The sequence below is a fragment of the Jatropha curcas genome, chromosome 5 (genome assembly GCF_041381405.1).
Source record: "Jatropha curcas cultivar XTBG-Jc1 chromosome 5, XTBG_Jcur_1.0, whole genome shotgun sequence".
In the NCBI taxonomy this organism is placed as follows: domain Eukaryota; kingdom Viridiplantae; phylum Streptophyta; class Magnoliopsida; order Malpighiales; family Euphorbiaceae; genus Jatropha; species Jatropha curcas.
Window position 1 is genome coordinate 25,320,946 of NC_143155.1, and position 26,342 is coordinate 25,347,287.

A 26,342-nucleotide genomic window follows, 5' to 3' on the forward strand; every position below is an offset into this window, starting at 1 on the left:
ATTGAATAATTGAAAAAAAATGTAAAAATTATAATTTCAAAAATAATACTAACCATATATTTAAATTAACATCTCAAGTATAAAAGCTAAAACCTTAAAACTTATTGTTACTAGAGCGATGAATACTGAAATTATTATAAATAGTGAAATTAAAATGTCACAATGTCAATTTTAAAATTTAAAATGTCATAACAAAAATATTGTATTCAGCCTTTAACTATTAGAAACATGTAACTTAACATACAGAACTTGGAGAAATGGCTATTTTCATAATTCAGCAATGAATTGTTTGTTTCATTTACAATAAGCGTCATTAGGGAAGTCCAAAATTCAGATCTCTTGATTGCCTCAGGATCTGATATCATGCTAAACTAGACAACTACTGACTAAAGCTAATCTCTAAAAACTATACATGCAAAAAAGGGATACTAAAAGTAGAAAAAGAAAAAAGAAGTAAAAATCCCCTAAACCCCAACCAAGCAATTACCAAAATGACAACTTTGTCAATGAACACCTGCGGACGCAGTGATCACCATCGTCACCTGCATCCTAACCCATGACAAAACAGTCAACCTATGCTTTATGTAGTCCACATAATCTATTGATAGCTGCTGTCAAAACACCCGATATCTACAGCAAAAAACATTTCAATGGAAATCAATTAGCCTGGTTCGATAAAATCATCACCTCAGGGGCATTACTCGAGTTACCAGCACCAGATGCACAGTAAAGGACAACACCAGGTGTAGAGCATGCACTACACAAGGATTCAGAATTGTTTGGCATCATACTAGCATGATCAACATCAGAATGAGGAAGTGGTAGCTTTGATAATTCAGCATTTACATGAGCCCCATCAGAAATTAAACCTTCATCAAGCGAAATGCTATTACTTTGAGCTGCAGCGGACACTATTTTGGGGTCACAGACACCACCTACGCAAGAGCCTGGTGCAACATTTATGGTCATGCAAGGAACATTACTCGTACTCGCTTGCAAATTAGATCCCGTGGTGATATCAGAGGCCACTGCATGACAAAGATCATCACAAGTAGGCCCATTGCTTTTACAAGGTCTGAAGTTTTGTTCAGAAGGCAATGCAGCAAAATCACCTTCTCTCTGGCAAGCTGCAGGAGATGTTGACTGAACTACATCAGAGGAAATATTACCATTATTAGACTTATTAGACTCAAGGAAAACAGCATCCTTATCTGAACCTTTTACTCTCTCAAAAATCAAGTCCTGGGATTGGGTACCAATGATTTCAGCAGTGATATGCATATGATCCTTCCCAAGAGTATTGGCATTGTGTTTAACATTGTTATCTTTTGTTTTCACTTCAAAAGAAATTGCTTCAGTACTGTCATTTGAACCACATGTCAATTCTCCACCGCAAATAGCAGCTCCAGATACAGTGTGAGATATAGCACACAACTTAATATCCACTGCTGATACATTATGCTGGTTCAACTGCACATGCAATTGTGGCACTGCATTATCAGTGGGTAAACCAGTGGCAGCAGAAAGAGCTTTCTGCTGTCCATTCCTCCTTGCAGCTTGTCCAAAAGCACCACATGAAGAATCAAGAGGATTCACAATATTTTCGGTTTTCCCATCCACACCATTAGAAATTCCATCACACTGATAATGAGATTGTATATCATTCGCATCATGAGGAGTTGTGTCAGATGTGTCATTCAAGTACCCATCAGAGATCGAATCTAATTCAGCTGCAGAAGATTCTTGACTTATCTTACCAGTATTGGATACTTTAGTTGTACAGTAATCTTTAAAATCAACTCCAGCTGAATCTCCCTCTTCATAATTTTTTATCATCTCATTTTCTGTTTGTTCATGAGAATCACATAGAGAATCAAGAGTATTCACTGTATTTTCATTTCTCCCATCAATACTATCAAAAGTCCCACCAGAATGGACGTGGCATTTTGTACTATTCATATCCTGAATTGTCATGTCAGATCTATCATTCAAGCAGCCATCAGGAGGTAGTGAACCAGATTCAACTTCAGCAGGTTCACAAATTATGGTACTGGCATGAGCTACACCAGTATCACTAGAAGCTTTGAATTCAAATCCAGCAGAACATTTCTCATTAATATTCTTCATCGATTCATCTCCAGTTTTTTCACAAGCATTGCACGACAAATCAAAGGGGCTTGAAATACTTTCATTTCTCTCACCAGGAACAAGTGAACCAGCGTCAACTGCAGCAAGTTCCTTAATTATGTTGCCCGAACAAGGTAAACCAGCCCCGAGAGAACCTTTTAAGTCAGATCCCGCTGAACATCTTTCATCAAACTTATTTTCCAAATCTTCCTTGGTATGAAGTTCTCCAAGCTCAGTGGACTCTGATCCTACAGAACATACATGGCATAAAACAGTTGACATTAAGATAAAGTTGCAATCAAGTGAGTGCTCAGTATCAAATACCTTCTATAAGATTCATTTTTTTTCCAGCAAACTGATGCTTCAACAATGGTTTCTGTAACATATCAACACCAGGGAACACCATCATATTCATGTTACTCAGCTTCTGCTTGCTTGATCCTTCAAGAGGCTTGAAACCAAACACAGAAGTCCATGTTTTCCTCAGCTCAGAGATAGCAGGTATCACCAATTTCTCAACATTCAAAGAGCACAAAGCCTGATAACAGATTCAGAAACAAATAAAAAATAAAGAGGGAGAAATTTCACTTGCAATGAATAATGTATAACTCAGTGCAATCTAGTCATTTTTCTTTGTAAATCTAAATCATGCACTATGTCCTTCCATTTAACGCACTTCACCATGTTCTTGCTTCACTAAAGCATTATAAATGGTCTCTCCAATGGACAAACGGTTCAGAATTCATGGTCTAATTATTTACAGTAAAATCAAGTCCACTGTGGAGAAATTTGTAAACTGCTCAGGAGTAATTCAAACAAATTACACTATGCCCCTTTGTTTAGCAAGTTAGCTAGTTTTCTTGTGCATAAATGAGATCAAAATTCCGTCATTCCTTAGTATGATCTCAACAAATTGGAAAAGAAGAAAACAGTTCTGAGAAGAGTCGAAAAGATAAATTCCAGAGAACCAACATTATAGTTCAATATCTACATCTGAATTTCAGACATAGGAGAATGCAGATAGGGAAAAAAGATGTGGGTAAGGAGGGGGGGAGAGGCATTTAGTATCATACTTACTGTTTCAATTGCAGACAGAAGCCGCCGACACATTCCTTGACGCCTATACGCATATCGGGTCCCAATGAATGGCATCTCTGCTAAATGATTCCCATGGATCCTATTTGACCAGGTATTAATTACCGTATAGTGTGATTATTTTAATTTTCATAACATGCTAGATACAAATCAATATATTCTGACTCGAGATAGAAAACAAGAATAGAAAAAAAGAAAACAGCTTTGACGCACACAAACACACAGCCACAAAATTAATCAAGAACTGCAATGAAATACTATAAGATGCAAGTAGGATCAAATTTGTCATAAAGATGGAAGGTTGCCACACCACACTAGAAAGGAACCGTAAAGCAGTATGCTTAGATAAATGTGGACCATACCCACCCATTGAACACATGAAATACATACCAAGCAATGACCTAAAGAGAAGAGCGAGGAAAGGGAGGAGGAGTCGGGTGTTGATAACAATGAGAGGTACAGTAGAAGTAGAAATAGCAATGGAAAGTGCAAGCACAAATTCTTGTACACTTAATTTCAACAAAGTCATCAAACATTTTGTTACGCCATGTATTTCTATTATTCAGGAACTAAATTGAATGGTCCTATCTTAATGACTGACTTTCATAGAGATCAGCAATATCACTTACGAAACCAATTCAAAACAAATCATTCATGTACATTACAAAAAAACCCACTGTAGCACAAATGGGATCTCCTCATGTGGGTCCATTTGGGATGTTTGATACCTCATATTACAACACATCCAAGCATCTATTCAAAGTTTTCAGACAGGAATAAAGAGAAGTAAAATACTTTTGACTGTTAAGATCCAGAAGATTGTTCTACCTAGGAATGCTTCTATGACCACAATCATTCTTTCCAAATGTCATCTTTTACAATGTTTCCATCCATGCAAACAGGAATTAGCATCATAAACTGCCATAAAATGGCACAGGCATCAAGCAAATAATACCTAATTGATGCAGCAGCAATCATTTCATCTCCCCTCTCCAGAATGGCAGTGAAGAAACCACTATAGTTCAATCGGTTAAAGTTGGACCTGAACCAAATTAAAAATTTATTGATAAATAAAATGGTTGCACAAAAATCCAAATGCCACTCACAATAGTAAAAACCAAGATAAATGATCCATTACCATACATCTGGAAAGATGAGAACATAATCATATTTTAAACACAATGCTCCAGTAACTTACTGTTAGACTTGCTGTAAATTAATTATTACCACCAATAGAAAATTAGAAAATCCATAACCTCTTACACAGAAAGAATACAGCAGAATAAGATGCTATTGTGGGCAGGTATAACAAGTATATGAAGGTCCTTTTCCAGTAGATTAACTGCAAATAGCATGTAGCGATATCTTAACAGCCAAAAAACCCTAGTTTATAGAAAGATTGCATGTAATGGCAATTCTTTCTTCTCTATTTTACTGTATAACATCTGAACCAAGTCCATGATAAAATTTATGCATCATTCTTCCCCAATTTGTTCTTAAATATACTTTCAAGATGACAATTAGTTATTCTTCATTTTCTTACTCTATATACTTGTACTAAACTGACATTCATTGCAAAGAAAGTTAAAATGGAACTGTCCAAAAGGTTAAAAACTGACTGACAAAAAACTCTTCTATCTCATACAGATCCATATCACACCCCAACAAAAATAAAAAGTACATAGAAACATATACACAACAAAATTGAAGACATTTACAATGTGCAGCTTAATATGTTAACTACTATAAACCGGTTGTGAATTCCCAAAAGTGCACAGTTCAGGCATATGCTTACCCAAAATTATAGACAATATTACGTATTAGATTGACCCCACTTCTGTGGTCAACCATGGGCAAAAAGCACTCATCCATTATATGCAATGCGACAGCCACCTTTGAATTGCATTCCACTTTCCGAGGCATTCCACTGAGAGAAATATCTGAGCCAACATCAAATCGGCGAACAAAAGTCCATGAAAAACCTTCTTCCAGTTCATGTTTAACCCCAAAAAGCATCTGCAGCCTCTCATATAACTGACAAAAAAATCTAGATAAATACCCTTGCATATAAGACACGAGCAGAGTTCAAAACTTTCTTATAAAGAATATTCACATTTTTTCATAAAAATAATTACCAAATAACACTCTGAATATCAGCGAGGACTTGAGGAACAATATCCAGATATGCATGACCATACTGAATTTTGTCAACTATGAAAATTAGATAGAACACAAAAAATTACTGTATATAGAAGCTCAAGCATACCCTTATAAATGCTTCAGGTAATAAAAGTTTAAAACTGTGCCACTGAGCACATTCGGAATACACTCATTTAATATACTTAACAGTTAATAATTGACTCCCTAACAAATTTATCATATAAAATAACAGAACGTTAATTACTTTTAAAGAATTATGAATAATATTAAATAATTAACTTAATCATTTCCCAATAACAAAAACTAGAAAAACTTGTGTGTATATTAATGTTTTTTATAATAATGCCCACAAATAACATGTTTTCATAACTGGTAATAATTAAACTATCATTCCAGATACCAAACCCACATCCTTAGTTCCAGGCTGCAATATGTCAATAATAGGTGACAATACCTCTTGGCACTTCTTTCCACAGAACGATGAACTAACAGGATCATCACTCACGCCTTCCTTCACCTGAACACAAGATTTGTGATCTACAGCAAAAGAAATCTATTAATACAGATCAGTTAACAACATTTTTCATAACAAATTCTGGTGTAGTAAAAAAAGAAAGAAACAGAAAAAGAAAAACTCTAAGAAGAAAGAGAAAATACATTTTTCCTCGCACAAATGGCATGTAAGTAATGCACATAAGAGGGTAGCATTATTATCATCTATCTGACAAGTATTCCCACCAGTCTCCCCACAAAATTTACACAAACAAAATACGCAGTGCCAGCTCCCTGAAGGAAACATCTGTCACAAAAAGAAAAATAAAAGATTAATGATGTTCTAAGGATATTAATGTCCAAACCTATTTCCGCAAGTACCAACAGTCAGCAGGCAAGATAATCTCAAACTTAAGCAAATCAGTTAAAGCTCCTGTTGAAAAGGAAACTTTACTGCAGCAAATGTAGCATGTGGATGACAAGAGGACCCAAGCAAATCTTACCCAAAGTGGGTTGCCCAATCAGCCTGGCCTGGCCTGATCATATAGAGACATTGAGATTTCTGTTATTTGGAGATTACAAGGAGAGAAGCTACTCTTTTTGCCGTCACTAAGTGGCAGTCAATTTTTAGTTTCTAAAGCTCTTCATGTTTAGTACAAAACAAAGAACGGAAAAGACAACGAAAAAGGGAATGTAATGTAACAGAATTCTTATTCATGTGTTTAGTATATAGTAAGGAAAAGAAGGGGATGGAATGAAAAATTAGTAAAAGACTAACATACATTAAATAAAGTGAAAAAGGGAATACTCAAATGATAAAAGATAAAAGGGCATACACAGTATTTCAAAATATATTCAGATGGAATTAGGATTCTGAGGGGTGACTAAGAATCTGAATTCCTTAACTTATTCCATAATTCATTAAGCCTTAACTGCTACTGAACAAGGTAATTGGGAATAGAAATCCCATTTCCATTCCTATTCCATGTACTAAACATGACCCCAAGTTGTGAAGACCCTTGTTTGGTAACTACAATCCATGATCAAACTCCAAAACACTGGCCAGGCTGGAATGTGCTCAGTGACCTACAGAAAACCCACCTAAAAACTGGCCAGAGGTAGTAATACCACCCTACCCTCACTCTCTGTCACTGGACTGCAAAGGTCACTTTTCAAATCGAGACCATTCAACACATCAAGAGCTCAAGATATGAGAAAAAGCCCTTAGAGGCTTATGACTTAGAGCGCCCACATAAAATGGTCAATAAAAGCTTCTCTCTAACTCCCTTTCTCTCTCATACCTTCTATGAGAAAAAGAAAAACAATAATAGAAAAACAGTGAAATTGCTACCTTTATCTCAAGGCAGCTTTGGTGGAACGTTGATGGGCAACTGTCACAACAAATCAGGTCCCCTCCATCTCCACAAATCCCACATGTATCATCATTAGGATCTTCACCAGCAATATCGATGAAATGGAACCCTTTAAGAGCAGACTCATCTTGTTTATGCCATGAATCTAGCTGGCACTGCAAGAGCGAAGATCCAGTGTCTAAACATATATTTTTGAATGGCTGACTGGATTTTCCACCTGCATGAATCTCAAATTCTGCAATTGTAAAAGTTTTATTGCAGCAATCACACTGAATGCCATCTGTTGTTATCCTACCCTTCAGTGCACCTCGTGTTTTCCTGCGTTTCAAGTACTGCACTTTCTCATCTAATGGCACAATGCCCAGACCAAGCATCCAACCAAGCACAGTTCGCTTTCCACTATACAGCACATAGCCATCACTGTCAGACTCCGTGCCCTCCTGAGAGTTGCGAACCATCAAAGCACATCGCGTTCTGCCATGCATTTCAAGTCGTTTACGACTCCTGACTGACACTGCATTTCCCTGGCCTGATGTAACGGCTGACTCATCCTGTTTGCGAAGTAAAGGTTTAGGTTTTCTCCCCTTCATCATCTTATAGCCAACGCCAGCTGCAACGCCCAGTTTTCTTTTGTGCATTTTTTTCCACTTTTTCTTTTTAGTAACTTCAATCATTTTCTCATCCTTCTCCTCTTGGTTCCATTTCTTTTTCTTTTTATTTTTATCCGACCGTACTTTATGCATTACTTTGGTTAGCACTTTAAGTTCCTCATCTGGAATTGGGGTAAATTTGAAGCCAGGTTTTAAATTGTCACTACTGTCTTCATAATGCTTCTTAAGCACCCGATAGGCCAAGGTGACTGACCAGTGAGTTCTTCCTTCAGGATTAACATACACTGCATCCATGTATTCTCTACCATGCCTAGGCCTATGTTGAATTTCCCAGCCAGCATCCAAAAGCAATTCCACAATTTTATCTCTCACTGCCTGCCTTGCTGATCTACCATGTCCCATTTCCCCTGCATTCATTTTTGGTTTCCCTCCGTCCTCATAATTGTTGCATTTCATCTTCTTAGCTGGCAGTATGTTCACATTACATTCTTTTCCAAGAAATCTCTTTCCTGATAATGAACTCCTATTCCCTGCATTTTGATTCATAACCTGGACTTTATGTTTTGAAGTTGCTCCCTTTCTGTATTTCCTTAACAAGCCCACCTTTCCACTGTTATTCAACTTGTTCCCATAATTAGGCTCCAGTTTCTTCCTCACTTTTCCATAAGATTCCTCAGAGTCATTATCAGCAGATTGATCAATCACTTCATTTGCCACTTGAACCATTTTCTTCAAAGATCCATCACATTTCTGAGCCTTTGGTGGTCTCCCAAGTTTATGCCTTAATGTTTCCTTAGCTTGAGTATTTGGCTGATCACTATCTTCAACAGCACATTCAGCACCCTCTTCTTCTTCCCTTTTAGCCTTTTTCTTCTCAAACAGACTACTCTTCTGAGCCTTTGGGGGCCTCCCACGCCTAGGCTTCAATTTTTTAAACTCTTCATCATTTGGCTGATGGTTCTCTTGACAAACAGATAATTTAATCTCTTCTTTCACCATTTCACCCAATTTTTTCTGAGACTCATCATTCTTCTGAGCCTTAGGAGGCCTCCCACGCTTACGATTTAATTTTTTAATCTCTTCATTTTGTTTATTATGTCTGTCATCACCTTGTTTATCCTCTGACTCCTCAATGTGATCGCCCTGTTTTTTCTGTGACTCATCATTTTCCCGAGCCTTAGGAGGTCTCCCACGCTTTCGTTTTGTTTTTCGTGCTGCAGACTGATCAATCTCTCCCTTCTCCACATCATCACACTGTTTCTGAAATTCCCTCTGCAGAGTCTTAGGAGGCCTCCCACGCTTGCGCACTAGCTCTCCACTAACAATATTACCAGATTGAAAAGTGTCTTCACCATTTAAATGATCACCTTCTTCCTCTTTCATCGTAACTCTCTTCTCCTCGGACCCATCTTTGCCACCAGTCTTTTCCCCAATAAAAACACCATTACTTTGTCCCGTTACAACTTTGTCCTCACCCTCAGGTTTCACAGTAGACCCTGACCGCAGAACCCTACCAACAACCTGCAGCTTACCGCCTGCAACCTCACCCTTCACCTTCTGTTTTTTGACACTAACACTACCAACTCCATTTTCTACCAACCCCTCTAATCTGCTGCTTTCCTTCCTATTATGAGTTAACTCCACAAGCTCATCCTCACCGATATCATCATCCGCACCAAAGTCCTCATATTTTAACCCTCCTACCTCATCTGTCTCTGTTCCTTCTTTTGGTGCAGAAACTAACTTCTCTTCTTCAGTCCCAGAAGCAACCAATTCTGCGACGTTCTCATCAGTCAAACCGCAGACTTCTTCTTCATTACTGCCTACTTCCATTGTAACTGTTTCTTGGCTAGGCCAAACCTCCCCTTTCTCAGTTTTCGCCAACAATTTGAACCCAGATCGCAAGCCCTCTCTCATCTCTAACAAAATCCCTAATTTCAAAAGTGTAGCATTTTGATTTCAATGCAACTTCACCACAAATTAAAGCCAAAAAAAAAAAATAAATAACCTCCGTTGATCTTACTAAATGATTACAGTGATACAAGTATTCGAGCTGGATCTGAATAGGCGTTTTGAATCAAAACCTTGCACCCAAAAACAGCCGAAAAATTTAGAAGTAAGAAACAAAACCGAAAGTAACGAAGGAAAAAGGATAAATAGAGAACTTTACCAATGTAGCAGAGAGAAGAAAATTCTATGATCCTACGACGTCGTACATGTACATCCTAGGCTTCGCCGGTACGATCATGGCGACTCGGAGGCTGAACCAGAGTTAGGCTCGTATAAAGAAAAGGAGAAATGGAAGGGTTTACAGGGTGAAGAAGCGAGAGCGAAAGAAGACAGAGACAGGTATTGGGGGATTTTTGGGGGGCTTTACAATATTATTACGTTTTTATCGGAAGCTTGTTTGTGCTGGTTAGAGTAGAAGGGGCAGGGGCAGGGGCACTGCCATGGGCGGGATTGTCATTTTCTTTTGACTAGGATTTTCAATTTCCCTCCAGAATTAATCAACAAAACTTTTTTGCCTATCCATTTTAAAAATATAATAATTTTAAATAACCAATAATCAAATTGTGCTCATAACCCATCATATCGTTAGGTTATTAGTTGATGGAAGTTGAGGATCAAACTCTTGGGCTACCTTCATACACGTAATTACTCTTTAATTTTTAAACATTTCAGAAAACAATGTGAATTTTATAAATATAAATAACCTTCCAGTAATATACTAATCTAAAAAATAATATTCATTTATTTCCATAAAAATATATTTACTTTTGACTTTTTTATATATATCAAGAAAATATTATTAATATGGTTAAACCATAATAATAGTTTAGTTTTTAAGGTGAGCCTCCAATTTAAATGAACCAAATTAATTTGATTTTAAGTAACTAAATACTTGGAAGATGAAAATTAAAATTATAATCAAATCAATTTAATTTTAGTTTGATTATTTCAATTTGCTTTTAACTACATTGAGAATAAAATAAAATTGACTTTAGGTGGTATGCGAAACAAAACATCCAACTAAAAATTAAATGTTTTTTTTTTGTCAAACCCAAATCATAATTGATTTTTAAAATATCAAATACAACCAACTCATAATCGGTTCTTTTTGGATTTCCATTATACTTTAACATTATTTTTCATTTCTATTATTTCCTTTTTCTAATATAACCTCGTATTAATATTGAATGTTCCATATTACTTTTTTAAATTCACTAATTCATATCAAATTATTACCGAAACTAATCAATATATTGTATTTTTTTATTTAAAAATTAAAACAATCAAAGTCATGAAATTAGCTCATATAGGTGGCAACAATAATCACTTTTTCAATTTAATATGTAATTAATAGTAACAACATTATACACAGTATTGATGAAGATGCATATTAAATATGGATAGAATAATAAACTTTAAAAATTTCCTTCCTTTAAAATGAAAATAAAGCCATAATTTGGATATAAAACCAAAAAAAAAAGTAAATGAGTCTATACAATAAATTTTCATTCATTAATATCCATAAGGAAAAAATGAATTTTGGTGAAAAACTAATAACCGACACGTCCCTTGCCAATAATTAGAGGCTTTACAAGAAAATGCTTTGCCTTTTCGTTTCGTTTTTATTTAAAAAAAAAAAAAAAAGAAAAAAAGAGAGAGAGAGAGAATGATCAAATATTCCATGCTAATTAAAAAAACTGCAACCTGTTGTGGCAAATAGTCAAATAGGCATAATTACGCATCTACCCTGTGCGCCTCCTTCCTTGAGCTTCCTGCTCTCTGTTGTATGGGCTTGTTGATGCCCATGACGAAAGCGAGAGGCGTATGTGGGTTTATTTCATATTTGGGCTGAATTAGCATTTTGCTTGGCCCAGAAACAATCCACATACATGTAACGTGTTCAGGTAAATGCCGTTACGTTTCTTCTGGTAATTTAACTACGTTATTGTCCCTACTTCCTAGCTTTTATTCAAAGTTATCCATATTTTTTCAAAATTATCCTCATTTAAAAAAAAGAATATCCTTAAAATTTAAAAACATTTATAATGAAGGGTATAAAAGAAAAGTAAGTATCTCTTTAGTCAAGTAGACAAATATTTTGGGACATCAAAAAATAGAAACATGGATAAATATTATGGGTCCGGAAAGAGTATTATTTTAGTTCCTATGCTATAAACCTATTACATTAAAAAAATTTGAGCTTACAAAAATATCCTTTCAGCAGATTTGATGCCTATAGTGCGATCAGCATATCATATATTCAATTTTAACTATTTCTTAAAGCATGGTGCGTGAGTTCCGTTACTAGACTCAGAGACGAAGAGAAAACCAAAGGTGGCAGGAAATTGTGGAAGGCCATGCATTTATGTATTTATTAATTGAAAATCGATATTGTTTTCTGAAATACTTTTCATATCACGATGTTTAAATCTATCAAATCACAAAATAATCAAATCAGTTGGCTAAATGTTTCAAAGTGGGTGTCAAAAGCCAATTAATCAGCACTTAGAAACCAGCTAAAAAAAATTGATTTTATTTTTTATATTATTAACAGCCGATCGGAAAATTTTTTTTCCATCTTTAAATATCATTGCACAAATTATGCAAATTAATAAAATTAGTCTGCAAATAAATATAACAGATGCACCAACTCAACAAACCTATGGATGAAAAAAAATTACTATGGGCCCATATTCTAGATTCTAGAATCTTGGTAGTTACAATTACAGTTGAGTAGCTGACAGTGATGCAAATGTTGATCTTGAAAGATAAAAAAGGAAAGAAAAAAAAACACAGGTGGTTCTTGTCGTTTTTTCAAGAACAAGAAAAGAAAAAACAAACTTGTTCTTGCCGTTCTTTCAAGAACAATACAAATAAGCAACTTCAGAATATAGATGGTTAAGAAGTTAGAACAGAGTATATATCCCACCTGAGAAAAAAGAAATTGTAATGAAAAGTATAATATATTAGTTTTAAAAAACGTAATGTTACAATGATATACTCACATTTATTCAATTTATACAAAAAAGAAAAGTTGATTTGATTTTCTATACACCAGTATATATAACGCAGTCATCACCTGCTTCACATATCAGGCAGTGTATATACAACAGAAAAAACTTCCGCACCACACACCAATCTATATATGATCATTTGGCTCGCAAAGAAGCAGCTGCGTCAATGGTTATGAGACTCAACCACCATTGACCACAGAATTTGCACATCTTCACACGAGCAAGTTTCGACATCCTTGTACAAAATGTATATCCCTCTCCCTGTAAAATTAACTTCAATAACATAATACACAGCAAAGACGATACTTAAGAAGAAATGAAATAATTAAATAAGCAAAACATTACGCTTTCTACGGCCAACATGTAGACGATCCCAGAACTTCTTTAAGGGAGAGACGAGGAAGGAGTGAAGCCACCCCATTTTGAAGATGTGGGTGTTCTTCAGTTATTATGGTAGGTGAAAGTTTGGAAGGAATTATAGAGAGTAAAAATCACGGTGGTTTGATACTGTTCTTGTTCTTTTTCTTTTTTTTCTTTTTCTCTAGACTAAGGTGACTTGAATGCTACTGTTCTTTCATATCTATATGATTCTATTTCCATTGTATATATTTCAGATTATGTTCACTTGTTGCTATGTCTTTGTCACTCACTTTGTCCCTTGTTGAAGGAGCTTAACCCAAATTAAGGCCAAGTAATTAAAAGTTCTATCTTTTTCTTAATTATTCCTATTTTCACACTATGATCTTTCCGTACTTCATCTCAATAAGTTTAGAAAATTCTTGCTTTTATACGAGGAAATGCTTAATAACTCTTAAATTCAAATTTAATTATGATAATAACAAAAAAAAAAAAAAAAGAGATTTTGTTAATTTTTAAATTGTTTACTCGTATTCATTTACACATCACTTAAAACTAGAGGTGGGTATTTGGTTCGGCCAATTTAAATATTTTAGTACCTATATTATTCAACTGGTAGATTATTAATAGTAAATTTTCAATTTTATCAAATGTCATTTGTGTCGTTTAATATGTCTTTTGTCATTGCACCTCTTATATCTTGTATGTGTCAACTGAACTAGCACTAGACGAAGCTTCTCTGGAAATTTCAATAATTACAACATATTTTATGTTTACTTATTTCAAGTCCCACAAGAAAAAAGAACTAATTAATAGCTTCAGCTTGAAGGGTTTCGAGTAAAAAGCAAGTTAAACAAATTGATAAAGTGATTTATTAGCAAATCAATCCCAATCACTCACTGGCTTATAGTATACAGTTGTTCAAATAATTTGAGACAAGGAAATCTACGTGGGTATTGCAAAACGTGTGTTTGTCAATTAATTTTACTTATACTGATGTAACCATTAATTAGGTTCTAATACTCGAACTTAATTACTGTGCTTTGAACTAATTAGATTCGGTAAATGATACTACTCAATCTGACTCATCTAGTGGTACTGATAATCTGCACGCGCGCGTGCGCGCACATATATATATATATACTTCTAAAGAATTGTATTATTTGAAAATCATATTCCATCTAATAATTTCTTATTCATTTCCCCAGTTCACTTTCCTCTTTTTCTTGATTAGGTATGCGTTATTTTGTAATTTTTTCTGAAAAAAATAAGAAAAAAAAATCCTAAGATGATTATTTTAATTTTTCTTGGACCGCTTAATATAAAATCAACTATTGTATTAAGTTGAGTGAATGGATAGTTTATCTCCAAAAACAAGAAGCTAGGAATTCAATTTTTGATATTTCTTAACTTTTGCTACCAATGTCTATCTCCAAATTCAATTCGATTTGTGTTGTTTTTATTTTTTAATTTTTAGGCAAATTTATGGTTACTTCCTACACAAATTAAAAAATTGAAATCTAAAATTACCTAAAGTCATGAACTAAGTTAAAATCAGTCACCCTAATGACCAAATTGAAAAATCAAATTAAATGAGTTTGATTCAATTTTTGGTTTAAATCAGTTGAATGACGACCCTAATCCGCATGGTTACTTATAAAATTTTAGGAGTGGGCCGAATGCAATTCCAAAAAGCAAGTGAAAAAAATGGGAATCCAGTTCTTAATGGGCCTTGATCGGAAATTGTTGCTAACTTGGACTATTTCGAACAACCGTCTTACAAGTAAGCTATCTTTTGTTCCTCTCAAAATAGTAGAACCCTAATTTCAGCCCATCTATATTTTGGGTCCATTTAGGGCCTTAGACACGGTTTTAGGGGTGCAAATGCTTAACACTATTTTCAATTTTGCTAGAATATAAATTTTAAGAGGAGAGTATAGCTATAAATAGAAGTTTAAATCTTTTACTCCGTATGCTGGATACAATCCATGTATTATAAAGTTTAAATCTTTATAATTGTCATTATACTTTCAACCATATAAGCAAAAAACGAAAAAAAAAGTCCTTTGATAATCCAAGGACACGCATTTAGAAATCGACCAAATCCAAGTCGTCCCTCTATTTTCGCCTCCCTTTCTCTCTCACATATTCAGTTCCGGTAAGCAAAATTCGTAAATACCCTGATAAAATTTAAGCATCAAGAAGCTGATTTTGGAGCTTTTGGATTATGGGTTTTCTGTTCATGTTTTTTTGACAAGTGAGGTACTGAAAATTTTTATGCTTTATTAGATTCTTTTGTTTTTTTCTCGGCAAGGAGTGCTAAGGGTTTATAGAGAAAGATATTGGGTTTCTTGTTTTGGTAAAATCGACGGGAAGGATATTCGAGGATACCTTCTGTGCAATCACCCAATAATGGGCAGGCCAGTATCACCAAAAAATCGATCGTGGACCGAACAAAACCGCCGTAGGGACCGCCGCAGTCCCTCCTACCATAGGTACGATGAACGTCACCGAGAAATCGATCGTGGACGCTATCGCTCAAGCTCACCTGATTATCCAAGCCCTAGAAGAAGAAGCCCAAGCCCTAGGCCTAGAAAATCCCTAGACTCTCTGCCAAAGAATTTCGGCAGGGGGCGCGCTTACCTTGACCGTGGCGGTTATCGCGACGGAAGGAACTCGGAATCAGAATCTGACGAGGAATTGAGGGGATTGAGCTTTGAAGAGCGGAGGAGACTGAAGAGGCAGAAGATGAGAAAGAACATTCTGAAATATTGTATTTGGACTCTTACCCCTAGTCCGCCAAGGGCTGACAACGAAGAAGATGATTGGGAAGACAAAGCTGATGAGATTTCGGAAAAGTATGGGGGAGATGAAGAGAAAAGCAATTGCAGCGAGAAGGAAGAGAAAGGAAAGTTGGGTGGTGGAAAGGTTAGATCAGACTCTGAGTCTGGGAGGTCAGGGAGCAGTGATTCAAAGAGCCAGTCCAAGGCTGAATCTGACCCGGAGTCAGACGATTCTTATTCTCAGTCAAAGAAGAGGAAGATTTCGTATTCTAAGCACAGGCATAGGAAATCATCAGTGGACGAGTACAGCGAATCAGATGATGATAACAGCGAGAGTACTGGAACTGACTCTGATTCAGATTCTGAAGGGTATAGAAAACGCAGAAAGAATTCACGTAAAAAGAGCAGCAGCAGTAGTCGAAAGAAGAGTAGCAAAAGAAGTAGCAGAAAAGGAAGAAGAAGTAGTAGGAAGAAAAATAGGTACAGTGATTCGGATGATAGTGAGAGTGAAGCATCCGAGTCTAAGAAGCGGAGACGCTCTTCAGGTTCAGGGTCTAAACGCAGCAAGAAAAAGAGGAGGTCTGAAACAGAGATTGACAAGTCATATTCTGATAAGAGTTCAGGTTCTGAAACCGATGCGAATGGAAAACTAATGACAGATGAGATCACGAAGGCTGAAATTAATGCCGAGGCACTCAAGTTTAAAGAAATGATCGAGTCACAAAAGAAACCGGCTTTCGATAATGAGCCTGTGGTTGGTCCAATGCCGATGCCCAGAGCTGAGGGACATATTAGTTATGGTGGGGCACTAAGGCCTGGTGAAGGTGATGCCATAGCACAGTATGTACAGCAAGGAAAGCGTATTCCACGTAGAGGTGAAGTGGGTCTTTCTGCTGAAGAGATTCAAAAGTTTGAAAGTCTTGGGTATGTGATGAGTGGCAGTAGACATCAAAGGATGAATGCCATTCGTATTAGGAAAGAAAACCAGGTATACAGTGCTGAGGATAAGCGTGCGTTGGCCATGTTTAACTATGAAGAGAAAGCAAAACGTGAGCACAAGGTTATGGCTGATTTGCAGAGGCTGGTGCAGCGTCATATTGGGCAGGACGTTGGTCCTAGTCATGATCCTTTTGCAGCAAAGGCGTCTGATGGTGCGGATGCTTGATATTAGGTGCGGAACTGTTATTTGTGTCGTATCTTCTTTAAATCTTTTTAAACCTATGTATTTTAATTGCTGTTTAATGGAATGATACATACCTGTTGTTAGCATGCCTTTGAATTGCTTGGTTCTATTGGAATGATACATATCTTTTTGGAATGATGATTACGCCTTCATCAATCTAAAACCCCAAATCACTTTTGTTCTACTTTTAATCAACCTGACAGTTTGATGTTTGTATCCTCTATTTACAGCTGTGCCAATCTAAGATTATTTCAATTATCATCAACTTCAAATAAAGAGGTTCTCTGACTTGAAGCTTGAGAAAGCAAAATTTGTTATTTGGTAGGCCAAAACCACAGTATAGAAGTGTGAGTATTTTAGGAGTGCTTGATGAAGTTGAAATGTGAATCTTCAAAGTGGTGCAGATAAGAGTGATTTGTGCTAAGTACCTTGATACCTTATATGTCAAGGGAGAGCATTTTTCTATTGGGTATCATGCAGTTATCTGAAATTCATGGTTTCATGTTTTTCAAGCAAGAACTTGGGGCGAGGTTTCCATAGTAGGAATGCAACGTACAAAATCTGTGAATCCAAATGATCTAGGGTAGGTTGAAGAAGCTCCCTATGCTTGCTTTTATGGTGTGAAAATTTCTTGTAATCGATTGGTTATGTGTTCGGAAATGTCTTGTAATTAATACAACTCCCTATGACTTGGTTTCTTGTTATAAAATCCTTTTGTCTCTTGATTTGTTTTTATGTGTTAGGAAATGTCCTGATCACTTCTTGTCTGGTTGACTTGCCAGCTTTCTTTGATGATTTAACTGGAAAAATGATCTGATGGTTAAGTTAATTAATGATTAAATTGAACCATTTATTGGTAACATACTATAAATAGGACCATAGTTGGGAAATTTCATGGCATGTGCATTTGATAATTAGTTTTTGCTCTCCAAATTTTGGAGACATACTGAGCAAGTAAACCCGGGGAATCCCATTATTCGAACTTTGAACTGTTAGGCCTATGATACAGTATGGCTGAAGTCTATGAAAATACAATATATTAACAAAGAAAAGTGGTATTGACAGAGATTTGTCAAGTGAATGAAATGGTGCAGTAATGGTGCATGGAGTTTGCGTAAGTCCTAGATGAGACTTGTATGTCCTAATAGGAGGTTTATGAGTTGTCCTCAGTTTCTTGCATGCTCAAATCGTTGTAATCATGTTTCCGTGGCGAGACAAAAAAATTGTTATGTTGGGGGAGAAGTAGATGCTAAATCTTGTTCTGTTTGCAAATGCATGATAAACCTCTTGCAGCAGCTGGAGAAAGATTCCATTAGGAACCAGTGGACTGGACTTTTTTTGATTAGATAGTCCCTTTGTTTCTTGTTACTGTCCCGTTATATACAGCCCGAATGGTTTTTCTTAAAATGTAAAACTCATTAATTGTGGTAAAAAGCAGAGTGTCATGTGTTTTTAATTTTTGAGTTTTTAATGCCACTGGTTCTGTATTGGAAGTGTGTTTAAAATTAATTTTTGATTTTTGAAGTGTATGAATGTGTTTTGAAATGTTTAATATTTTTATTTCACATTTATAGGATCATAGGCATCCCACAGACATTTTGAAGACTAGACCAAGGGAATGCTGGAGACCACTCATGGGCAGAGACACAGAAACCTGCTGAAAACATTGATGTATAATTGCTTCAGGCAGAAGTAGGCATGCGATGATGTCCCGATCTTGCTTAAGCATGCCATAACAAGGGATCTCACATTTTATTGGGGAGCATTTTGATTTCCCTTTTTTTCCCTTCTAGATGATTGCTTTTTAATATGGTATTCAACATTTTTTACTTTTGTTCTGATATTGTTGGAGTACATGTATCTTATGGTGATTTCTGCTTTCACAATGATATTCACCTCGGACCATGACAATTATTTGAAGGCAAGGTCTCTGTTACTGTTAAACAAAAGGGCATTGCAGGATAAATTGATTCGCTTTTTGGATGGACCATTCATCCTGTTTCTTGCGTCCGTTATCTGTACAGACAGTTCTCCTTTGCCGTACCAAATGCTTTTATTGCTGCTGCTGCTAAATGGCTTTTGCTCTCTCTCTCTCTGTTAATTGATTAATTATTGCTGTTATTGGAAATGATTTCAGTAAAATTTATGATCTAATGGCAGCTGAGCTGCCAACATTTTATTCTGGATTGCAATTATGCATAAAGAAATCTCTCGTGCGGGCGTATGGGGTATTCTACGTCTGTTACTGAAGGCACTTCATTTGTTAAATGAGCATTTTGCGGTAACTACCTGTTTGTTATATGAGCATTCTGCAGTGATTGCTGATAATTGATAAGTAACTCTGGAGAGAGTTACCTGTAATCACATGACGTGTTGATTTTACAGGTGTAGGCATGGTCGGGTACTTACAGATCACTCCTGGTCATCAGCCCATGGGATGGGATGAGATAGGGAGAAATAAAGGAGGAGAAGATTTTTGCGTGGGATCATCCAAATATGGATTTTGCTAATGCTATAAATCTTAAATCCAAAAAAAAAAAAAAAAAAAAAAAGATATGATGATCCATTTAATAATTCCTTGGAAAAGAAAATGATCGAGTAGAAGTGTTAAAGCTGTTTTTGACTTATTTTTTTAGAGATTTCAATTATTATTCAGGATTTTTAGAAGAGTTGAAGGAGACGTTTGAAATGTACTAAATCAGTTGTGTTTCGTTATGGCGAGTCTTAGGAACGAAGGCCTTATTGTGTCGGACTACGTTGTTAGGTCAAAAGTCTGAGTTTGCCAAATTGGATTGCCATATTCGATGAAATGACAGCAAACTGAAAAATAAAAGAATATATATATATATATATATATATATATATATATATATATATATATATATATATATATATTCATAATTAGAATTATTCTTGTTCTAACTATTTCTCTGAGACTATTTAAGAGAATTAGATTGGCAAATTATTCTCATATTAAAAAAAAAAAAAATCAGGACATCAACATTGGATCAATGGTACGAACGATCCGAAGCAGATATTATATTGCAAAAATGGTTTATATAATAGTATAAATAAATTACAATAATCTGAAAAACAAGTGCTTTAAAACTATTAATTAATGCCAAAATATGAATATTAAACCAGTTTAAGAATTTCACGAACACCATAATTTTCGATTATTAATATAACTGTGATGAGATGAGACATTAGTTGATGGGTTGGTCCGCCAAGTGGAAAGTCTAATCCTCTGATGTCAGGTTCAACAACCCAGTTTGAACATGTTAGCAACCAAATGCATTGTTGTGTTCTTATCTTTTTTTTTTTTTTTTTTCTGGACACCAATTTTATCTTTATGACCTAATTTTCCTGCCACAATTATATCACTATTCTTTTTAAATACAAGACTAATTTATTTTGCTAAAAGAAAATTTCATGACTATAAATGCAATATTTTTTGAGTTTTTCAATAAAAAAAAAAAAAGGCACTTTTGAAGCTATTAATCGGTCCAGGTCCAATTTGGGAACCCTAATTTCAATCCCCATATATATATATATATATATATTTTCTGACGTAATACATATGTATTAATATACCCTAATATTTAACTTATCATGGTCTGGGACAAAAATCATTTTTCTATCTTTGAACTTTTATGATTTGACTGAATACTGACATTGTAGGTTAAATATTAAAGAAAAGAATGATAATAACTAATTATATATTCTTTTTTTTTTTTTCTGGTTAAGTGTCATAATTGGTGATCAAATAATGCTTTAGCGATAAGTTTGTGAGAGTGAAATGTTTATTACTCGGACAAAAGTCATTGATTACAACTCCAAAGAGGCGGTCCAACCTTCAACAAAATTAGTTGTTGCTAGGTGGTGCGGGGCACCTAATCTCCAATCCATTTTCTTCAACTACGTTGACATCAAACAAATATTTTGATTTTTTTTTTTTATTTCAGAAACAATTTATATTATTAATCTCTAATTTTTGTTAATTCATGGAGTTAAAATTATTAATCTCATTATCCAAATTTAAGGCATGCGATTGATACTAACACAATTTTTTAAAACCTACACTCATTATTAGTTTTTCTTCTATTTTAGATATACGGATCCATTTAATACATCAAATCAATTAAAGCTTTTATTGTAATGAGAATATTTCTGATCACTCATGTAAAAAAAAGATAAAACAATAATAAATTTTTAAATATTTATATACCGGTTTAATGTATTGGACCACATTCATAAACCGTGTGTAGATAAATCTTATCCAAGAGAAAAAAAAAAATCAAATTCAACGCCTCAATAGTTAATGATGAAGAAAATGTTAAATATCCACAAATTTATATAACCTAATGGCATATAAATTATTTTTTAAAAGGGGTTTTGAGTTTGAATTATGTTTTCAAATTAAATTAATTGAAAGATATTAACCTAAATGTTTCTTGTTAAAGAAAAATGATTAAGAGTCCGTTTGAAACAAATGAATTTCATAAAATTTTGTGGAATTCATTTGAAAATCCAAAATGTTATGTTTGAAATGAAAAAATATATTTGAATTCTGCGAATTGAATTCTATGAAATTGGGTATAGCTAACTCAAATTCTACTAAAATTGATGGAATTTGTAAATGAATTCCACAAAATTGACCATTAAAATGTTTGTTAACAAAATTCAACAATTGTTTTCGAATGCAATTATAAACAATAGTAACATTCTTAATATTTTTTGTTTTCAAATTAATTACTTAAATCAACAACATCAATTAAAAATAATTATTATGGTGAATATTATTGCCTATATAATTAATTAATTAGTGTGGAATATTAGTATACTTATTTATATGGAACTTATTATTTATATTATAAAAAAGACGAGTTATTATATTGTACGCAATAAATAAAATTAGTGTTTATTATTTATTTTTATTAAAGTATTATATCAACGGTGTTACTTATAGGAAATAAAAATAAATGACTTTTCATTTAAGTATTTATTACAAACATAATTTTGTGAAATAAAATTGAATTCTTTATTTTAAATTGTAGCATACCAAACATGACATATTCATTTACAAATGAATTTTACAACCATTATTCATTTGTTCCAAACCACTGTAAGATTCAAAATTTTAAAGATTTTATTGAGATGTTTAATACTTTTAAAATTTATTATCCATGAAGAGAATTTACAACACACTAATTTTTATAAAGTGATATTTTATGAAATTTGATAGTCAATCATATATATATATATATATATATATATACAGGCTATCACTTTCATTGGAGACCATTTATTTGGATTCCTGATCACCCATGAGACATGCCAACCAAGCACCTACATGTGCACGTGATTCTCCATATCCCTCTTTCTCTTTGGCATTTTCATGGAATCCAAATTTTTATTCTTTATGTTCTGGATATAATCTATTTGAGCTGTGAATTTAACATTCACAAATTAAATTACTTTAATCTAATTTACTTTCTCTTTATTTTTTCTTTTTAAATTGAAGTCAACAGCAGCATTATGTATTTTATTACATTTATCAGAGGTGTAACTCTTTTTTGCATGGTAAAGCATAACGGTTCCCAAATTCAAATTTATTTTCTCTTTTTTTGTGATAATAATAAAATCATTTAGTTGTATATTTTCAAAAAATCAGGAATAATATTGAAAAAAAAATCAAAATTTCAAGAATATATACGTTCCACTTAATAATTTATAGTAATTTATTTTATTTATCATACACATACACCTTTCACCTCTGTGTTTTTTTCCCCTCCAAGGCTGTCCTCTTTTCTTGCCATTTTCTGAAGTTGTAAAGTAGTTGACTTATGCTACTTTTGTGAAAGCAGGCACATAAATGAGAAAAAAAAAAAAAAAAAGAACAAGAAAAAAGAAAAGAAGATAGCATAATTTGCACATTGGTCTTACGATTAAGAATTGATCTTTCATGCTTTTGAAAGCACAGCCTAATGATAATATAACTCTCAAATTAAGAATCCTTTCAAACACGTTCAGAAAAAAAATAAATTGATGTTTACTATTTTCTTTTAAAGGATTATAAATTTTCACTAGTCAACATAAAACTTTTTTTTTTTTTTTTGGTTGAATTTGGTTAGTTGAGTGTGTGCACCTAATATTTTTATCGTGTATCATATCTATTACTTAATTTATACGGTGGTCGGTTCATTTATTATTCATTATGAATCAATAAGGTTTGGAAAACTAGAGTTAGAATCATTGTTTTAGGATCTGAATTCATTAATTTTAGTTTCAGCATAATTTCGATATTAATTTTAGAAAAATCTAAAATTATTGATTCTATCAATTGGTTTCGGTTCTTAACCATAGAGAGATTGAAACAAGACAAGGTCTGTCCTCTTCAACTAATTTTGATATGGTTTCGAATAAGAACGTTTGAACTGATTTTGATTTTGATTTGGTTTGATCTAAACAGGTCTGTTTAATTTTAAAAGTCAGGTTAGAATTAGTTAATAAATTTATTATTTAATTTATTTGGAATTTCTGAATTTAAAAGTGGATAAATAAATTGAAATTGTTTATCACTATTTTCAATTTTGCTCAAATATAAATTTTAAAAGGAGAATATAGCTATGAATAAAAGTTTAAATCTTTTACTTCATATACTCAAGACGATCAATATATTATAAAGTTACAAATCCAATCACAACACCCAAAAAACCTAACCTATAATATCTCATACTGCAAAAATTTACACATAGAGGCCTAATATCTATAATTGTCATTATGCTTTCAACCATATAGGGCAAAAAAAAAAAAAAAAAAAGGAAAAAACATAAGTGCAAGTGCAATTAATTGTAATAATAATATAGACAAAGCAAACTTAACAGTAGCAGGAAATGATGATAAATTAATTCTATTTCAACCATTACACTCTTTGTCTGTTTCCTTCCTTTCTAATTCTCCTTTCGGACCTTTCCCTTTTCACTCCACTCCTTTTCTTTTCTTAATTTTCTTCACTGCAATTAAGTATTGTCAAAAAGAAAAAATACAAATTCAACACGAAAAAGTAATCAAATGAAATTACAGGAAAAAAGAAAATTACAAAAGTTTTGGCGTTTTAAAGCTTTAATTTTTGATTTATTTAACTCTAATGCATGTGTTATGTCAGTTAAAGGTGAAGTCCCGTTATGATTCCTGTAATTACAGACCAGAGGAAAATGAATTAAAATTAAAAATTTAGTTTAATTATGTGTGTGAGAGAGAGAAGGAAAGAGAAAGGGCATAGCTTTAGCTTTTCTCTCTTTCGTGTAACGTGTAGTATAATAACCAGTCCTTTTCCAGCAAACATCCAGCTTGCCGTTTTCTTTCTAGTTTTTACTCTTTCATGGTTCCTCTCCCATGTGACTAGCGCTCTCCTTCCCTTCACTACCCCATCTCTCTCTCTCCTTTTTATTAATTATTTATTTTCTCTACAAATTCCTTTGATAATCCAAGCACACGCATTTAGAAATCAACCAAATCTAAGTCCTCCCTCTATTTTGCCTCCCTTTCTTTCTCACATATTCAGTTCCGGGAGCAAAAATCGTAAATAGCAGATCAAATTAAAGCATGAAGAAGCTGATTTTGGAGCTTTTGGATTATGGGTTTTCCTGTTCATGTTTTTTTGACAAGTGAGGTACTGTAAATTTCTATGTTTTGTTAGATTCTTTTGTTTTTTTCTTGGCAAGGAGTGCTAAGGGTTTGTAGAGAAAGATATTGGGTTTTCTTGTTTTGGTATAATGAGGGACTTCCCTTCTTGTTTTGGTGAAAGTGGAGTTCAAGTAGCTGATTCATCAGCTTCAAACACCACAAAAGCTGCACAGAATTTGGTTACTTGTGTTTATCAATGTAAATTACGCGGTCGTTTTTGCTTAATTACTGTTACTTGGACTAAGAATCTCATGGGTCAAGGTCTTAGTGTTGCAATTGATGATTCAGCTAATCATTGTCTTTGTAAAGTTGATATAAAACCATGGTTGTTCTCTAAAAGAAAAGGGTGCAAGAATTTAGAGGTTGATTCTTGTAAAATTGATATATATTGGGATTTATCTAATGCTAAATTTGGCTCTGGACCTGAACCTTTGGAAGGATTTTATTTAGCTATTGCATTTAACCAAGATATGGTGTTACTTCTTGGAGATATGAAGAAAGAAGCATACAAGAAAATTGATAATGCCTCGATACATTCCGCTGCCATTTTTATTGCTAAAAGGGAGCATATTTTTGGGAAGAAGTTTTATGGTGCAAAAGCTCAGTTTTGTGATAAGGGGCAGATGCATGATGTCACAATCGAATGTGATACGGTTGATCTTAAAGATCCATGTCTTGTGATCCGCATTGATAGTAAGATAGTAATGCAGGTCAAGAGACTAAAGTGGAAGTTCCGGGGCAATCATACCATATTGGTGGATGGGCTCCCTGTTGAAGTCTTCTGGGATGTCCATAACTGGTTATTTGGTAATGCAATGGGCAATGCAGTTTTCATGTTCCAAACTTGCCTATCTGCTGAGAAATTATGGTCTAGCCAATCTGTTTTTGACCCCTCTGTATTGACTTGGTCATACTCTCAGCGATTCAGAGACTACCAATTACAAGGTCTTGGTTTCTCACTTATATTGTATGCTTGGAAGAATGAATAAAAGTTTATGTTCAATTGTTGAGTTTTTTAGCAGATACTTCCTGCAATGTTTTCAAGAATGATGTGATAGAGATACGGTAAATGCAATTATAAGTTTCTTTTCATTCCTCTTTTCAATTTAACTTGTTATATTGTTGCACTAACCCATTTCTCTTAATTGCTTTTAGTGATATAGTTAAGAATTCATGTTTTGATTTTCTGAGGTTGCAAAATGCAAGTTATGTTCTACTCATGTGACACCTTTTTGGGGTATTGCAGTAAGCTTTCCTTTCTGTACTCCCGTGAACACTTTTATTGTTAGAACGAAATAGGGGCTTTTATTTCGAGGAAATGAGAGTAACTCCTCGTAGCAGATGTCTTTATTCTTGGAATATGGAGCTCTACTTGTGAGTTGTAACTATTTTGATCTTGTTGCATGTGAGTTCTTGTTTACCAGCAGTAGTACTGTAGTACTATAGTG

At 34.1% G+C, this 26,342-nt stretch overlaps 3 protein-coding genes and 1 long non-coding RNA gene across 5 annotated transcripts; 2 read left to right on the top strand and 2 right to left on the bottom strand.

The window, feature by feature from the left end:
• Positions 1-249: 249 nt before the first annotated feature.
• Positions 250-10,258, bottom strand: LOC105649979 (uncharacterized). The gene is made up of 10 exons (XM_012236830.4): positions 10,029-10,258; positions 9,882-9,942; positions 7,226-9,789; positions 6,040-6,181; positions 5,837-5,919; positions 5,018-5,256; positions 4,178-4,264; positions 3,205-3,304; positions 2,452-2,665; positions 250-2,375 (listed from the first exon to the last, which is right to left on the bottom strand). The coding sequence occupies exons 3-10, from the start codon at positions 9,773-9,775 to the stop codon at positions 658-660; spliced, it is 5,133 nt and encodes a 1,710-aa protein (XP_012092220.1). The 5' UTR covers positions 9,776-9,789; positions 9,882-9,942; positions 10,029-10,258; the 3' UTR covers positions 250-657.
• A 2,554-nt stretch (positions 10,259-12,812) lies between these two features.
• Positions 12,813-13,437, bottom strand: LOC110011085 (uncharacterized). Its single transcript, XR_002286179.2, has 2 exons — positions 13,228-13,437; positions 12,813-13,143 (listed from the first exon to the last, which is right to left on the bottom strand). It is a non-coding gene; the product is annotated as an uncharacterized LOC110011085 (long non-coding RNA).
• Positions 13,438-15,229: 1,792 nt separating this feature from the next.
• Positions 15,230-19,278, top strand: LOC105649980 (Ras-induced vulval development antagonist protein). 2 transcript variants are annotated; one of them, XR_001047658.4, is made up of 3 exons: positions 15,230-17,193; positions 17,436-17,788; positions 18,780-19,278. XR_001047658.4 is itself a non-coding variant. In XM_012236832.4 (2 exons), the coding sequence occupies exon 1, from the start codon at positions 15,652-15,654 to the stop codon at positions 17,185-17,187; it is 1,536 nt and encodes a 511-aa protein (XP_012092222.1). In that variant the 5' UTR covers positions 15,231-15,651; the 3' UTR covers positions 17,188-17,193; positions 18,780-19,278. The 2 variants fall into 2 exon arrangements, 1 of the variants encoding a protein (XP_012092222.1); XM_012236832.4 differs by lacking the exon at positions 17,436-17,788 and having other exon boundaries at positions 15,231-17,193.
• Positions 19,279-24,451: 5,173 nt separating this feature from the next.
• LOC105649981 (uncharacterized) lies at positions 24,452-25,986 on the top strand. The gene has a single exon (XM_012236833.4). It carries the CDS (start codon positions 24,984-24,986, stop codon positions 25,881-25,883), a length of 900 nt encoding a protein of 299 aa, XP_012092223.1. The 5' UTR covers positions 24,452-24,983; the 3' UTR covers positions 25,884-25,986.
• Positions 25,987-26,342: the final 356 nt, after the last annotated feature.